The 18,554-nt window shown below is 28.2% G+C and overlaps 1 protein-coding gene, 1 non-coding gene and 1 pseudogene across 2 annotated transcripts; 2 read left to right on the top strand and 1 right to left on the bottom strand.

The window, feature by feature from the left end:
* Window positions 1-1,714: 1,714 nt before the first annotated feature.
* LOC107898626 (flavonoid 3',5'-methyltransferase-like) lies at window positions 1,715-5,908 on the bottom strand (annotated as a pseudogene).
* A 9,256-nt stretch (window positions 5,909-15,164) lies between these two features.
* LOC107898629 (60S ribosomal protein L17-2) lies at window positions 15,165-18,114 on the top strand. The gene is made up of 7 exons (XM_041091050.1): window positions 15,165-15,313; window positions 15,417-15,453; window positions 15,560-15,600; window positions 16,498-16,728; window positions 16,809-16,911; window positions 16,999-17,066; window positions 17,823-18,114. The coding sequence occupies exons 1-7, from the start codon at window positions 15,311-15,313 to the stop codon at window positions 17,874-17,876; spliced, it is 537 nt and encodes a 178-aa protein (XP_040946984.1). The 5' UTR covers window positions 15,165-15,310; the 3' UTR covers window positions 17,877-18,114.
* Window positions 16,132-16,261, top strand: LOC121216665 (small nucleolar RNA snoR74). Its single transcript, XR_005912844.1, has one exon. It is a non-coding gene; the product is annotated as a small nucleolar RNA snoR74 (small nucleolar RNA).
* Window positions 18,115-18,554: the final 440 nt, after the last annotated feature.

Here is an 18,554-nt window from a genome sequence, read left to right as displayed (position 1 = left end):
GTTCGATAAAATTCCAAAGCGAGACCTTTTTTTATAGCAAGCGTGGGCAACCTCTGGATTTAAATTGCCGTTATTGTCGATAAAGTAAATAGCATTTAATCAAACAAGTAATTTAATGGGGTAACTTGAAGAAATTAAACATGAATTAATTTACCTTTAAAGATAATATTGGAATTTAATTAATAATGAACCTGCTATTAATAATATTACGTGGTACAATTGAAGAAAAAAAGTGTATTTAACTTGGATTGTCGATTGAGTCTGAGCTCGATTAGCATGGACATTATTGTCAATGCAAGAAGACGTGAATTTGAGTGCGCTGAAGCGCATTATCCTCTTATTTATGGGTTAGGGAGGGGTTATAGGTAGCTCTCGGCATTGTATCGAAAATAATAGATATAATCAGAACTTATAATGAAATTGTTAAAAAGAATACATTTCTTTAATTTTCTTCTATCCTTTTTCATTCATTTTGCAATAATTTCCATTATGCTCAAATTATTTCTTTGTTTTTATATAAATATACGGGTAAATTACAAGTTTAATCACTTATGTTTGCTTAAAATTATGTTTTGATCTTCAAACTTTTAAAAATTACTATATTGTCGCTAACGTTATTGATTTGTTCCATTATAATCATGGTGACATTAGTTGCTGTTAATGGTGTGACTATAAGTTACTGTAGCACATTAATATATATCATCATTTTAGACAAGATTTAGGTCAGATTACACAATTAATCCATGTACTTTTTCTTTGGGAACAATTTAAAATTTTGATGATCAAAATGTAATTTTAAGCAAATATAAGTGATTAAACTTGTAATTACTCTAAATACATAAATTTATATAATATCATTGAGTTTTAAGACAGTACCTCGTTAATAAGCATTACAAATAAGATTATTGGTGATTTTGATCCTTCTATTACGCTTAAATTTGTGATTTAACTCTTATATTTTAATTTGGCATAATTTGATCTATTTATTTATATAAAGCCTTTAGTTAAATCAAATAATTAAACTATTAATTATTTTAGTTAAAATTTTCTAGAACAGGTTTTTCTTTTAAAAAAATTCGGAGTTGATACTTTTAACCAGAATAGTTAGTGGTGCCAAGGGGCAAAGCAAAGGCCTTGGCCCTCCTTGGTTAAATGAAATAGTTTCAATTTTAGCCTCTCTTAATAATTAATTGTTCAATTTAAGCTTTTTTAACCACTCAATTAACAATAAATTTACATTTTTAGTCCCCCCAAAAAATTAATAATTTTTAGCTTCAGCCCTTCCTAAAATTTTAAAATTCTATCTCGGCCCCTTCAAAAAGTTTCTGTCTTCGCCTTTGAACAATGTTTAATTATTAGAACCAATGATAGTAATAATGGATACCAAGTTATGTCAAAAAAGTAAACGAATAACCCTCAATTTTAAGTATAATAGAGGGATCAAAATTATAATTTGACCTAAAAGTAAATCTATTTTAACCTATGGTTGTATGGCATCACATAATTTTTTTTCCGTGTCTATATTTAAAAACGAAAAGCACGTTAAATATAAAATACTTAAATGGGAAAATATTTAGTATACTTTCAATGGAATTTTTTAGACTCCATAAGAAGGGTCAGGAGGTTGACAAGTATCTTATAGAATATAATGAATTATTAAAATAAATAAATATTTAAAAGAAAGAGACACGTGGCATTTTTTTAAGGCTGCTTGTGGAATAAAAAAAGTATATTATCAGTGTAACAAATACTAACTCCACAAAGTTTGTATCTATTAAACAGTTGGTACATAAATCTAAATATTATCAGTGAATCTCATGATAGCATCTCGTTATTAAACATTAAGAATCAAGAAGAACTAGGTCTTTTTTTCCTTTTATATTCTAATGGAGACGCTTGCAGAGGGTGAGTCCATCGCCAATGGAAAGTAGTGATGACTCGACTCGAGGATCGGCTGCGATAAAGCTATTGAATTCGACCACAAAATTCCGGTACCTCTTAATGAGATCATCCGCCACTTCTTTCTCTAGTTGCGCAACTGATCCGTACCATAGCGTGTTGTCGTAAGCTACAATTCCTCCGACTTTTACTAATTTCAGCGCCAGCTCATGGAATTTTAGGTAATCGCTTTTGTATGCATCTACAAATACGAAATCGAAGCTCCCTTCTTCACCCTACAAAGTTTGAAAAAGAGTTATGCCATCTCAATTTGAGGAGAGTGGTGGATACAATATATATTTAATAGGGATATATATGTAGACATTTTTCACTCAAACTCGAGAAGCTAATCTAAATTAAAACTCAGCTCAGGCTGATTTTATTATAAAAAACCAATAATTTTGACACATCCAACTTGAAAGTTCTGATCATATCTGCTCTTTTTGACACAATGCCTATAACTACCCATAACTCCTTCCCAACCTATAAATAGGAGAACAACGTACTTCAGCGCGCTCAAACCCACATCTTCTTGTATTAGCAATAATGTCCGTGTCAATCGAGTTAAGACTCAATCAGCGAATAATATTTTATTTTGATATATGTAAAATACGAATTATTTAAAATGTAATAAAAAAAAGTACTTACATTTTTTATAAGATCATCTAAAACTAAAAAGGCATCTGAGGGGATGAACTCAATCTTATGCTGCATTCCAGCTTTCTTAATAAATGGTGCCCCTACTATCAGGGTCAATTGCTATAACCTGCCAAAAAAATTTTGTTGATTTCTTATTTTTATTTTTGGTTAAATTTGTGCTTAAAAATTAATCAAATTAATTAGCTACAACATCTTTTTCACTAATAAATTAATTAAAATTGTGTTTAAAACAATAACAGCATTGAGGGCATGACTCTTTTGAAAAAAGTCTTTAAAGTATCATCCGTCAGAAGTAGACATAGACCTATTTATGGTTGGATTATCAATTTAAAATTCGAACAAGTTTGGGTAAAAAAATAGATTCGTTTAAATTATGGGCCAAATTTGGGCTTAAACATTTAAGGCCCAAGCTTTGTTCGTTTTTAAGTTCATAATGTTTTATATTATGTTATTTTTATATGTTAATTTATAACATATAAAAATTAAATTTATAGTAATATATAATACTATTATAATATAAACATTAAGAAAATTGTTAAGATGGCTATATAAAAAATTTTAATAATTAAGAAATATAGAAAATTATTAAAAAATCAATGAAATATATATAACTTTTTTTTAAATGGATGGGTCTAAAATGAGTTTATGTTAGTCATTTATAAAGATGGGCTGGCTTGAGTAAAATTTTAAGTTCATATTTTGGGCCGGATCAGATTTGAATAAGTATAAAATGTACTAATATCATGCTTAAACTCGGCCTAGCCCATGAACACTTCTAAGCATACAGACCCCTCAAGTGGTAGCAATCTTACCAAACGCATTGAGCAGTCCGTCAGTTTCGAACGGATGATATTTCAAATACTTCTCTCGAAAGAGTCGAAAATCCTTCAACAAACTGAGATATATACATCATTGGAATAAGAGAAATTAAAATAAAAGCATACCTTGCCATCCTCAGGAATGTAAGGGCAGTAGTAAGAAGGGAATAGCCTGTGAAAACCCCAATTTCCAGTGTTTTTTTGGCATTCATCAGCTTTAAAAGCATGATTAAGAACTGGGCTTCGTCCACAGAAACATTCATAACGCTCCTAAAATAAACAAATAAGAATATATAGAGTATTTTTTAATGTAAAAATTTGAGGTCAAATTATTGTTTTGGTCCCTTAAATATATTCAAATTCAGGATCTAATTCATACATTTTAATTTGGCGTCCAAATAATTAGTTAATTATTTCAACCAAATGTTGACAAATTTTTCTTAAAAGACGTCATTTCCAACTCATCATATTGCATGTGAATTTTTGTTGTTGTTGGAAATATGGACGTGCAGGGGCGACAATAGGGGGCTGATAGGGCCCGAGCCACCTAAAATGTGAAACTTTAATTTGGACCTATTTATAAAGTTTTAAATTAGTATATGGTAAAATTTCATTTTAATCTTTTAAAATGACAATTTTTAAATTTAGTCCTTTAAAAAATATAAATATATGAGGTATTCAAATGACGAAATTACATTTTAACTCTTATAAAATTAAACAACTTAATTCCGACTCTTCCAAAAAATATTTTGGCTTCACTTCTACGGACGTGTTTAAGAAAAAAAATGCTAACAGTTTAATCGAAATAGTTAACACTGCTAACTATTTGGACTAACTAATGATATTATAAAAGTAGAAGGGAAAAGTATGTTAAATTAAAGTACAAGGACTAAATTTCAAATTTCAGTATAATAGAGGGACCAAAATCCAAATTTGACATTTTTTATAATTTCTATATTAAATGTGCTAATAATTAATAGAATTTAAAATTACACAAAGGGAAAAATGAAATAATTAAGGTAAAATGCTTACAAATCATTGTACTTTTGAACAGTTGCTTCTCTTAATTCCTTCAATTGCTCGTGCTCTTTGGGATAAGCACTTGTTTCATAGATATACTGCAATTAAATTAAATAAAAATATTTTATTTTTTGGTCCTTATAAAAATTAAAATATGTTATTCAAGCAGCTTGAAAGTCTAATCGAACTTTTTTTTAAATATATTTTAATTGGTTTTTTGAAATATCCTAATTTAAATTTGAACTCGAATTCACATAATTAAGCTTGAATTAAGATATTGAAATCGAGCTTATTTTTTATTATGTAAGCCTAATCGAGCAGCTCGATTCTTTTATCTCAAATTGGGCTCGAGCATTTATTTTTAAATTCAATCAAGTCTAAGCAAAGCTTCAAGCTTTGAACTATGAGTTGAGCTTAAAGCCTTGAATTTCAAGTTATAACACAAGCTTAGCCTTCTTACAACTTGAGCTCGGTTTGGTTTGATTACACCCCAAATCTCGAACGCATGCTAATACCTAATACTGACTCTAATCCAAAATCTAAACAATATAGGTTCATTATTATTTCATCGATGAAAACCGAGAAGTTAATAACTATTTTAATTTGTCAAATTTTGAACCTCATATTTTACAAAAATTGACAAATTAGTCCAATTATGTAATACTATTAAACATTGCTTTTAAAACATAGGCCTATAAATCAACAGTTCAATAACTTATACACTACAGGTTTGCGAAAAACTAGCAAGTCAATTTCGTGTATTACCCACAATTGGACTAACTTATCAAGTTCTTGATATAACTTTTAGTCCCTAAACTTGGCAATTAGATTCACTTTGGTACCTATACTTTTTTTGTCCATTTTAGTACCTAAACTTGGATCCCATCATGATCTGATGAGATGATGTGGTACTCTAAAATTGCCTTATCATCAAGCTTTTACATTTTGCCGAGTTCATGGGCCAAAATGAACATAATTGTCAAGTTCAAGTACCAAATAGACAAAAAAAAAGAATGTACATGTACCCAAATGAACCTAAATGTCAAGTTCAGGGACTTAAAGTTATATTAACCCTTTAATAAAAATATAACTAGCAAATTCTGATAAAATCGAAGGGACAAACTTTTAAGTAACCCAGATTTTTTTTTTAAATAGAAAAAGAAAGCAAAGAAGATAAAAATGGAAGACAATATATCATCCGAAATGGCACAAAAAAGAAGAAGATAATTCTCTCTTTTTTATGAAAAAAATGCGGAAAAATTAATGTAAAATGAAGAAAAAATACCTTTTGAAGAGCTTCGTTTCTAAGGATGGTCTTCTTAGTCCAATCCGCCATTGTTACAAAGCTCTCTGCAGATTTTGATGGAGGATTTAGGGTTTCAGCTATTTTATCTTCTTCCCTTTATATAACACCGAAAATTGCAGGCGAAGGGCAAAATAAAGTGTAAAAAATAGTGTTTTATTATTATTATTATATTTTTATAATAAAATTTAGTTGAAAATTAGCTGCAAAGTTAGTGATATTCATGTTTTTATGTTAGTATTTCGCTTTCGATAAATCATTAGTTTTTTTTTTTGTCGTCGTCGTCGTAATTGGGTAAAATAATAGTGTATTAGTTTGGTAAGCCTACCAGATATAATATATATTAACTTTAAACAATTACAAAATAGCCATTAAACTATTTAAAAGTTTTCATTTTAGTTCGGCTGGTATCATTGTTGTTGCAACAATCCGGTTTATAGTTTAGTGACTTAAAAAAATCATTTTTAAGTTGAATGACTAAAACGTAAACTCACAAATAGTTTAGTTACTTTAAATGTAATTTACCCTATATATATATATCAATATAAGACCTTATGATTATGACAATAAATTTAATAATTTAAATTACATGATAAATCCCTTTATTATAAAAATAAACAATTTAATAACTAAAGCAAATAGGTGAAATTGTCGGTAAATGTAAAGTTGAACATTAAAAAGACATTTTGTGTAAGTTCGAACCCTAAAGATTATATTGTTAGGAGAGACAATCACAAACCCCAAATATTAACCATAAAACGGACATAAAAAATAAAAAAGTGTTGAACGTTTGATTTATCGTATTTTAAAGTGATAGTAATGGTAAAAGAGTTTAATATTAAAATTATAACAAGAAAGTTTAAGAATTCAAATATATCGAAAGCGCATTTTTTTTTCCAGTTTAAGAATTTGTGAGTAGGCAAAAATAGCTATTGTCTTAAAAAGTTGAATTTTTGAATTTCTTGTTCTTACTAAAAAAAAAACCACGTCGGCGACTAAACATGGGAGTAGGTTTCTTTTGTTTGTTAGTTCTTTTTTCTTTATTGAAAGAGATTGTATATATATATATAAGGTAACCTATAGATTAAGACTGGTTAAGTTTTAAGATGGATTGAGATTTAACTCAGTCGGTATTGTTATTATTGTAATAATCAAAATCTCGAGTTTCAAAAGTTGTGAATTTTGACTAAGCCTTGAGGGTCTAATTAAAAATTTCAATTAATACGAACTTCAAAAAAAAGCTCATAAAAATCGAGGGACTAATTAAAGTTTTTAAAAGAACTTTCAGGGTCTAACAAAAATTTCAAAAAATTTGTGGTGGGGCAAGGCCTCCCCGTTCCCAGTACCATCCGTCTTCGTGGTCAACCTTTGTGTACAGGTAATAGCTTACCTCTAATTTAAGGATTCAACCTAATTTGATTCAAGATAATTATACATAAAAAAAGGTTAAATTATATGGGAGGTCTTTTTATTATAGGGATTTGATTAAATTAGTCCCTCTATTATTAAATAGATCAATTTAATCCTTACACTATTAAAAAGAATCAAATAAGCCTAAATTATAACAGAGTTAACATTTATTGTACGCAATTCAATCCTAAACAAAAGATTCCATTTATAAAACCATAAAAACTTCAAAAATACTAACTTTGTCGAACGATAAATGATATTTTTTAAACAGTAGATGTTAATTATATTTCAATTTAACTTTATTTAATTCTTTTTAATAGTAAAGGGACTAATTTGATAAATATTTATAATAGAGAAACCTCTCAAATACATTGACTAAAAAACTCATAAAAATTCAAACATTCTCAAATGCAAGCAACCTGCACCATAAAACTATTCAAAAACATTAGTTACGTAAATATATTCTTAAAAGCATAGTTGCTTAAAAGTATTTGTAGGCTACTATTTGGTTAGAACCTTTTGGACTTTGCTCTAATTTTTGCAAAATTCAAAAGTTTCATACACATTTTTATAAACAAATAAATGTTATTGAATTTGGAGACCATAGTTATTTTTTATATAATTTTTTAAATTATTCATAACTTTTCGATCTTTAAAGTAAAAGATACTACACATTTAAATGTGTTAGATTTCACGACTATTTCATTATTGTAATAATAACAGTACTAATCAAATTAAAATTTATCTGCTTTTTACACAATGTTTAAAATTATCCATAGCCCCTCCCCAACCCATAAATAGAAGGATAATGTGTTTTAACATGCTCGGACCCTCGTCCGCCTACATTGACAACAATACTTATACCAATCAAACTAAGACTCAATTTAGTGAAAGAAAAAAAATACGTAAAAATAAAATGATAGTTTGTAAAAGAGAGTGGTAATGTTTTTTTAATAAAGGTAGTTATTTATTTTCAAAATAAATAGTAAATTTTGATTAAAAGTATTTTTATTTAAGAGGTTATTTTTACAATATATATATAACTTGCAAGTCAAAAATGCTTTTATAATATAATTTCTCCATTTATAAATAAAATTGTTTTTTTAGTATTTTTATTTTTTGAGTTTATATCACTTGACTCGATACATTAAATTAAATAAAATATTTTATTATAGCATAGACTTTTAAGGTTTTAAGTAATTTCCAAAGTATTAAGTAGATGGTCTTTAAAAAAGGGGGTAAGTTATGATTTCGGTTTTTCCATCGTGCTAAAACTTGAGATTTAATCTATGTAACATGATGAGTTGGACGATGCGTTTTTAAGAAAAAAAATATGCCAACTTTCATATCCTTCCTCAACCTTTAAATCGGAGAAAAACGTGTTTAAACCCACAACCCAAATTATTAACGCTAATAACTATTTTGATTAACTAGTGAGTATAATAACTAGATTATATCAAATAAATTATAGGCGGTAAAACTTAAATTAAAACATAATAAAGAGGCCAAAACTAGAAGTTAATAAAAAAATATTCTCAAATTTATATTTTTTAACATGTAATTTCAATTCTGAAGTCAATAGATGCTTAGGGTGGATTTGGATGGGCAATTGGGTGCGGTGCGATGTATTTAGTTATTTTTTATCTCACGCTACAGTATCTAATCTCACCGCCACCACTATTTTTACACTAACCGTAGATAAAAGCACCGCACATCCAAACTCACCCTTAGTTAACTTGCAAAATCAATTTAACCCTCCTTTAAATATAATATAAATATTATTTTTACTATACTATTTCATGTTTATTAAATATATATTTCATTGTATTATATAAAAGAATATTTGAAAGGATGAGATATGACTATCCTTTTATCTACCTAATCCCATTGCTACCTACTTCATACCCTTAGAAGTCCAAGTTTACAAGCAATCAATTATATATTACTATTAAATTTATTTTGCCTTTTTGGTCCCCAGTTAAAGGTGATAACTTTTAAAATTGGATAATAACAACTTTAACCTTTAATATTTATAAATTATGCCAATTTAGTATCGATTTTTAAAAAATTAATACTCAACATTTGCACTGTGTATTTTTTTGTGGTTTTGCTTTCTTTATGATGTAGAGGGTTAATTTGAAAAGAAAGAAAAATATGAAAATTATTATCTTGGATTTTTAGGTATTTTCATTTTTTCTATATTTTCAATCAAATTCAACTGATATATTTTTTTAGCTTTTTAGGTGAAAATATCACAAAGAAAAGTAAAACTATAAAAACAATCAAATGACACAATATATTAATGTCGAAGGTTAGATTTTTTAGAATCAAGACTAAATAAACATAATGTATAAATGTTGAGGGTTAAAGTTGCTATAGTGTCAATTTTAAAAGTCGTCACCATTAGTCAACTGGTGACCAAAAAAGACAAATTTGAATAGTTGAGTGACCATTTTGTAACATTTATAGTTGGGTGATCAAAAAAGAAAATTACTAATAATTAGATAATCATTTTGTAACTTTTCATAGTTTAGTGATAATAAAGATATTTATTACTAGTTAGATGACTATTAACGCAATTTACCCTAATAAAATAGATTCAATATTGATTGTTTGTAACTATTAACTATTATAGATTCTTATCATATCTGCTCTTTTTGATACCATGCTTAAAACTATTTATAGTTCCTCAATCCTCACCAACCCTTAAATACGAAAATAACGCGTCTCAGTATACTCGAACCCACGTTCTCATGCACCGACAATAATATCGATAATTTTTTTTATGCAAGTTTAGAAAGGAAATGGCAATTTCAAATATTCTACTGAACAGATTTATGGTTTTTAAATACAAATGGACTCAGTCAAATTTCTTTATTCAAAATATTTTCTCTACCTAAACAAGCATTGTACCCCATTAAATCTAAATATATTATATACTGTATTTATATTTTAATATTATATAATATTTTCTCAATTTAAATTTAAATAAAATTACAATTAATTCAAAATAATCTCGCTTATTTATTTAGTATAATGAAAAATATTTTTAATTATTCAAATTAATTAATTTATGGATATATATTCCATGTTAATAAAAATTTTCAATTTCTTTAATTATATTATAACTAAAATCCAATATTACTTTTAATTGTATCATTCAAAATACTATAATATAATATATTTAGAATATTACAAATATATTAAATTCCAATTAATATATATAATAAAATGGAATAAAAAAACCTAGTTTATATATATTATTTTTAAATTAGCACAAATATAAAAAAAATCTATTTTTTTAAAAAAGTCTATTATATTTCCTAATTTTCTAAACTTTAATTTGATTTATATTGCAAAATTAAATGCAAAATTTATCTGTTTGACACTAACAACTTTTTAGTTTTTGGTACAACGAATCCAACAACTTTGGATGTTGACATTCAAGGTGTTCTTTTGTAAAGGAAATTACCTATAGCATAGATTAAATTAAAGAGTAGATCGATTATATCCGTTAAAATTTTTATCAATTTTTATTGACAAAAACGGGTATGGTTAATAAAATAATTAAACAATTATACGTGGAGTTTCAGGTGTAACTCATGCTAGCGTACAATGACCAATTTTTAATAGTAAAAATAGATGAATTTTTTAATAAAAAGACCAATTTACTCATTTGCTCATTTTTTTTAGTAAAAGGGATAAAACGCAATTTGACTCATAATACAATAGCCTTAATAGTACTTTTATCCAATTTTATTTATAAATTTTTAGAGATTAAAATATTAATTTATGATTTCATCATTTCTTAAGAGACAAAATATTTTTTTTCATTTTTGAGGGGTTAAAGTTCAATTTTTACCATATATTAATATGTAATTTCATTATTTATAAGGGGGCTGAACTGATAATTTTTCATTTTGAGGGCCAAGACTCCTGTCTACCCCTTAAATTCGTCCCTAGACCTTGATTTTTACACTACGAAACACCCATCAATAGCCCACATAAATTCGATTCTAATTCAATTATACACCTTTAATATTGTCATTTTATTCTCTCCATAAACCATGTGTGAAAAAGACTTTTGTGATCAGAGGCAATGGATCCTTGGGCCATACTTTTTTGTTTCTCTCGTAAACGATAAATTTTTTATTTAACCCTTTAAAAATTATAAAATTATATTTTAATCATCGTAAAAATATACAATTTAATAATATCTCTTGAATTTTTTTTTAAATTTTGCCCCTCTCCGTATGGTTATATAATATAAAATTAAAATATAAAATAATAAAAACGTAATTCTAATATATGAACAATTTTGTCAATAACGTATCAAATATTGGTCCAAAAATGGTTTACTTTTGTCATTAGTGGTTGGATCGTTGAACATTACTTACGCTAGCCAATTCACAAATAAATTTTCAATGGATTTCTCCTTTTTAAAAGGGAAACTCTTGAAATTTAAAATTTTATAGGTGAAATTACAATTTGATTTTTTTTTTATTCCCTCAAGTTGAAGTAGTTGGACCAACCCAATCCCCTTTACTCCAATAATGATACTTTACATAGTCCGCATCATCATGCAAGCAAATTCACACCTACAAAACACGTGTTAATCTTAAGATATGGCACGTGTTGGCATGCATGAGGGTTTACCTAATATACCATATCCAAAAATCGTATCATATAAATAGGGAAATTAGTCTTATTGAGAGACAGATACACAAAAACACTCAACAAAGCCCCAAACAGAGTTGGTGTTATGAGTCAATTTGAGAGTACTTAATCTTTTTATTTCTTAAAAAAAGCCAATAAAAAATTACATGTGATGGGATTTGAAGCCATCTTATTTGCGCTAATAAAACATTAATTTTACTACTGAGCCAAAACTTTATTTTAACATGGTATTTATATTTTAACTGTGCTATGCATACTTTATTACTTTTATCAATTGTATATATTAATAATATTATCGATTGAGTCGGTGCCACAAGTAGAAGTGTTCATGGGTTGGGTCGAGCTGAGATCAGACACTTGCCTAAACTTAGCTATAAATATGGGCCTAAAGTTTTGCCTAAGCCCACCATATTAGTGAATGGCTAACCTAAGACCATTTTAAGATCACCCATATTATTTTTTAAAAAATAATTATATATATTTATTAAATTTTTCTATATAGTGATCTTAACATTTTTTAATATTCACATTATAATAGTTTACATGTTATAAATTACGTAATATATAAAAATAACATAATATGAAACATTACAAATTAAAAAAAGGTCGGGCCTTGAATGTTTAAACCTGAGCTCGACTCATATTTTAAACATGCCTAATTTTTTTGCTCAAGTTTATTGTTCAGCCCTAATGATTTTGCTTCCGACCCATTAACAAATCTAGTCACAAGTCAATCTGACACTAACTCAATATTGATGGCAATACCATAAACAATTGCAGTGCATTTAGTATTTTCAATATGATGTATTTATGTGTTTAAATTCCATTTTACTCACAATTTTTTTATTATTTTAATATCATACATATTTCATATGTCATTATTAATTAGTTTTAAACCCTACGTTTTATTATTTATTATATGTGTTAACAAATACATAGTTTCTACATACATGCGTATGTGATAAAAATTCTAATATTGATAATATATTTTATAATTATTTTTAATACAATAAAATTTTTATTACTATATATATAATATTTATTCAAAACACCAAATCTTTAACATGTTTAGTCCCTAAAAATTAGAGGTGATCATGGGCCAGGTCGGGCCGGGAGCAGACAAAATTTTAGGACTATTTTCTAGTCCTGGGCCCGACCCGAAATATGGGCCTAGAAATTTATCCAAGCCCGGCCCGAAATAAATTTGCTAAGCACGAGCCTGACCCGGCCCATATTAAATTTTACAACACCAAAATAGCATCAAAAAAAGTTAAAACATGAAAGTTAAAAAGTATATTTGATTAAAAATAAATATATATATTTAATATATAATTCGGGTTGGGTTGGGCCTGGGTCAAAAAAAGTTTTACCCGAGGCCTGACCCGTTTTCTAAACGGGCCTCATTTTTTTGTCCAAACCTATTTTCTGGACCTATATTTTTACCCGAACCCTCCCATTTTTTAGGCGGGCCATCAGGCCGGGCCGGATAGCCCAACCCATGATCACCTCTACTAAAAATACACAATTCATCCTATTTGTGTCAACAAAAACATTTTAAATAATTTTAACGAAAATATTTATTCCGAAAATTAAAAAATATGATATGTAATTACATTATTAGAAAATTTTATTCAATTTTTTAAAATTATTTTGTCATTGGAAAAATTGCGATTAATAAAAAATATTTATTCAAAACAAAGAATAATATTTTATTTTTTTATTATGAGAATTCTGAACAACGTAGTTAGTATCATATTGGTAGCAGTTCATATTGGTTGTATTGACTTGTATCAATGAGTATCGATTATTAACCAAATTTAGATATTTTAAATTATATTTAATTTTTTCAGGTTATTAATTTTTTCGTAATTACATTTAAAAATAAGTTATTGAAATCAATTAATAATTTTATTTGTATTTACCATATAAACATATATAATTAAGCTATATTTACATTTTATAAAATATTTTTTATTAAAAATCTTGAAACTAAATTATAATTATATATATTTAATGCAGAAAATGGTACGTAAGAAATACCGAAACATGCCTATATCAATACATATCAATATCTAATAAAAACAATATATCCATCGATACGATATTGACGGTTTCGATTAAAAATAAATTAAAATGTAAAATTTTCAAATAATTTTTCTTACTTTTTAGGTTGAAATTGGTATTGGGCCTTTACCCAATAGTAATTGGGCTGTCAAAGATCTTTTAGCATTGGATCCATAATTTTTCTAAGCTTGAAAAAGGAAAGGTTTAATTCTGGTTGTAGTCTTTCTATTACATTGAAATTTAAGTTCTAACCCCTTTATTTTAATTTAATATAATTTGGTCAATTTATTTTTATAATGTTATTAATATATTTAAATTAATAACACTACTAATTAATACCTTTAAAAGCAATATATTAATTATTTAAATGGTTTAAGCATTCGATCGGCATGCAAATGTAAATTTGTTATTGGTTGAACAAAAAATTATTAAAAATTTCAGGCCATCCTAACATATAACAAAAGAACGAAAAATGTTTTCATGTTGTCACTTCAGAAACATCAATTAACGGCTCAATGTTCAAATTAAGGCTAAATTTTTCAGGAGTTACTCATTTCAAAATAATCATATAAAGGGTTAAATATTTACGAAGGTGTTCAAATGAAGGATTTTCACGCGCTTCAGTTTAATTTGTAATAAAAATTAAATGAATTTTGACGTGTTTAAAATAAAACATTGAGCTAATAACAATTAAATCAAATATTGCTTGAAAAGAAAATAAAAATAAAAATAAATTTGAAACCTATATACAACATTTGAAAATACTTTATTTGAGCACTTACGAAAAGGTTTAGCTTTTATTTGACCATTTTAAAAGGTTTAGCCCATACACGAATAACCTTTAAGTGATTGACCCTTAATTTGAACATTTAAACATAATTAATCATGTTATCAATTTTTTTTTCTGATATCGAACTAGTTATCAAACAGGGAGGGTAGGCAGGGGCCTGCCTCCACCCCAATTGAAAATTTTTGTTTTAAACTCTAAATTTTATGAATTTACAAGTTGATCCATAATGAAATTGTAATTTGATTCCTAAAAATAATAAAATTTCGATTTAATCTTTTGAAAAACTATAAAAATATAAGCTAAGTTTTTATTTTAACTCCCATAAAAATATATAACATAATCCCACCCCCAGAAAAAAGTTATGGCTTGGCTGCTACTATCAAATTTGAATCTACTAAAAGATTATAAAAAATAGAGGATCAAATTAAAATGGAAAGATTAAATCAAGATTTCAGCATAGCAGAGGGAGTAAAGCGCAATTATTCCAAAAAGAAACCATTTAAAAACCCTAGAATCTATATATTTGCGCCATCACCCTCTATTCGCCGCTTTGATATTGCTAGGCAGACCCCCAATTGAAGCACTCTTGAGCAGCAACAGAGGCTTCATTCAGATCACATATCAGTAGCCATGGTGATCGTTTTTTCTTCAATCTCTTCCTTAATTTCAATTCTAAATCTTTTTTTTCCTTTTTATATTATCATTAAAAACAATATTGTTTTGAATCGTTTTGCAGGTGAAGTATTCGAAGGAACCCGATAATCCCACCAAATGTAAATGCCCATTTAATATTTTTTTTGTGCATTTCCCCCTCTTTCTAAAGAATCCGTAGTTTTTTTTTCTTGGAAACTAATGGTGCTTGGTGTTGGTTCTATGCAGCCTGCAAGGCAAGGGGCTCTGATCTTAGGGTTCATTTCAAGGTAATATCATCAAACCCGATATAATTTTTATTTAGTTATTGATATTAAGTTCTGGGTATTTGTTGGCTTGTTGTTTAGAAACCTATATCTATCATGTATTATTGAAGATCCAGTAAATCATATTGTGCTAATGAATGAAGAGTGAATCAGCATATATACACACACAGTTTGTTTAAATCTGTTGTGTTAATCGTGTTTATTTTTTCTTTGGGTGGAACCAAAGAATCTTCCATGTCCATTTTATGGTCCATGTAGATTGATATTTTCGTGTTTCGCCTTGTCCCTTCAACAATGTTATCTCTAGAATTTGAACCTGAGTTATTTTCTTAGGAGTGCAATGTGTTGTGAATCGTGTTTATTAAACATGTCATATGTGTATAATTGAATTGATCGTAGTTAATAATTGGATTAAATTATTGAATATGGTTGGGAAGGATTTTTAAGTGATTTTGGATAGTCTTTGTTTAGAACTTGTTGCTTATGATTGTAGATTTTTTTTTGGGTCTATTATTTAAGTTCTTAAACCTGATGACAAAAGCAGGGTCTTGTTGCCATTTTCGAACAAGGCTCTCGTAAACTTCAGGGAGATTACTCGCATTATTATTGGGTGAACCTCTGGATTTTCTCGGTAACTTAAGGTTCAGTAAATGATGCAACATTTTGTAATTCTTTGGGAAAGAATTTAGTTTTCAAGTTAGCTGTGATTTGAGAATGAGTTTGCTCAATTGTTTTTGCTGGCGTGTCTCGGTGTTTGGTTGGTCCACTTTGTGAACTATCAAAGTATCAGTTTTATGATATATTCCCCGTCCTTTTTTTTGGTTTGTCGTTCTCATTATGTGCTGTTTTAGTTTTGCCGGTCATTATCAATGAGTCTTATATCTAGTTATTGTTCTATAGAACACAAGAGAGACAGCTTTCGCCATTAGAAAGTTGCCATTGGTAAAGGCTAAAAGGTATTTGGAGGATGTTATTGCCCACAAGCAAGCCATACCGTTCCGACGCTTTTGTGGTGGTGTTGGACGTACGGCACAAGCAAAGAACAGGCATTCTAATGGACAAGGTCGCTGGCCTGTAAAATCGGCTAAGTTCATTCTAGATTTGCTGAAGAATGCTGAGAGTAATGCCGAGGTATTTCTACTCTATGGTTTCTAGTTTCATGATCAACTCCATTGCTTTCCTTTCCTAACAATTTGATATTAATTTCCCAGGTTAAGGGTTTAGACGTCGATGCACTCCATATTTCTCACATCCAGGTTAACCAGGCCCAAAAACAAAGGCGTCGTACTTACCGAGCTCATGGAAGAATCAACCGTATGTATTAGAACCATCAGTGTGCATATATTTTTTAGGGTTTATTTGTTTTCATGTGTTAATAGAACTCTGAATCTTTTCATTCAGCTTACATGTCCTCTCCTTGCCACATTGAGTTGATTTTGTCCGAGAAGGAAGAACCTGTCAAAAAAGAGGTGAGTTGATTTAAACTTAGTTTCCTAAGAGTAAACTATGTTTACTTGGACTTGGGTGTGAGTGTTAAGATACATTCTTGTATATGACACAAGTATGCTCAGACCTGTCAATTGAGTGGATCGGGTTAGTTTTGGGTCATATCATTTCTGTTCCAAAATTTGGAGTCCTTTTGGGTTTTGGATTATTTTGGATTCAAGTTACTTCAGATCTGGGTAATTTTGTATTCAAGTCATTCCTGTCAATTGAGCTGGTCGGGTTAGTTTTGGGTCATATCACTTCTGTTTCAAAAAGATTTCGAGTCCTTTTGGGTTTTGGATTATTTTGGATTCAAGTTACTTCAGGTCTGGGTAATTTCGGATTCAAGTTATTCTAGGTTCAGATCATTTCAAGCTCAAGCCATTTTAGGTTGGGGTTGTTTTGGGTTTGTCATTCAAGATTGAAGTTTGGGTTTGGGTCGTTTGCTTTTATGGTCAAATTAGGTTATATTGGTTTTGGATTTGAGTCGATCTGGTTGGTTTTTCAGATTCAGGTCAGAATTTACAGGTCTAAGTATACTTGAAAGTTTCTCATATTTGGAGAGGCATATCTTCATATCTATATTCGAATATGAATTATCCTCATATGCATTCGAACATTGAGTATTTGACATGGAGACTTTGAGAAAAAGTTACGAGTTAGTCGGAGCAACATAGAACAAAAATATCAATATGGTTTTCGTATATTGTTGATAAATCATCCTCCTTTTTTGCTTTCAGCCTGAGACTCAATTGGCAGCAAGCAAGTCCAAGAAGTCCCAAGCTTCTTCTTGAGTGAACAAAGTTTGAAACTTTATCAAGTCAGTTAATGTAGTGATTTCTGGTCTTTGGATTTCATACATTATTTTTGAAGTTTTTGACGTTAAGATGTGTTGGATGGTTTTTTATTTCAAAGCATGTTTTAGTCAAATGTTGTCTTGAGTTATGTTTTTCTTGGAGATTTTGTCTCAATTACAGTGTTCTATGTTATGTTTCATTTATATGACTTTTAATATAAAACAAGGTTCGTTAATTGGTAGGTTGGTTTGGTTGTAAGTTAATTTGGGTTTTAAAGTTTTTGAATTATTTTGATTTAAGCAAATTTTGAGTTAAGGTTGTTATTAAGTTGAAATCTTCGAATTTTCAACTCTAGTTATTAGTGAGTTTGTGCAAGCTTGAGTTTTGACTCGCAAGTTTGAGTAAGTTTAGATTTGTGTAGATTAAGGTCGAGTCTTCAATTGCTAATTTTTATAATCAAAATGAATTAAATTGGATCCAAATTATTCAAATTGAATAAAATTTGATGTCTACACAGAACTAGAAGCTTAAAAATTTAAAAATTATATTTAATATGTTTATTTCAATAAAAATATCATAAAGACATCTATACTAAAAATTTAATTCTCTATTTAAAAATTCGACAAATTATATATTATATTAAAAAATAAATTAATCTTTTTAAAAAATTTTGAT

Source organism: Gossypium hirsutum, chromosome D04, assembly GCF_007990345.1.
Source record: "Gossypium hirsutum isolate 1008001.06 chromosome D04, Gossypium_hirsutum_v2.1, whole genome shotgun sequence".
Classification (NCBI taxonomy): domain Eukaryota; kingdom Viridiplantae; phylum Streptophyta; class Magnoliopsida; order Malvales; family Malvaceae; genus Gossypium; species Gossypium hirsutum.
This window is presented reverse-complemented; position numbering and strand designations above follow the sequence as displayed.

Excerpts from the sequence above, each read along its gene's own strand:
- LOC107898629 (XM_041091050.1), top strand. Across the intron at positions 15,601-16,497 it reads ATCTTAGGGTTCATTTCAAG|AACACAAGAGAGACAGCTTT; the intron begins GTAATATCATCA and ends ATTGTTCTATAG. Across the intron at positions 16,912-16,998 it reads AGCTCATGGAAGAATCAACC|CTTACATGTCCTCTCCTTGC; the intron begins GTATGTATTAGA and ends CTTTTCATTCAG.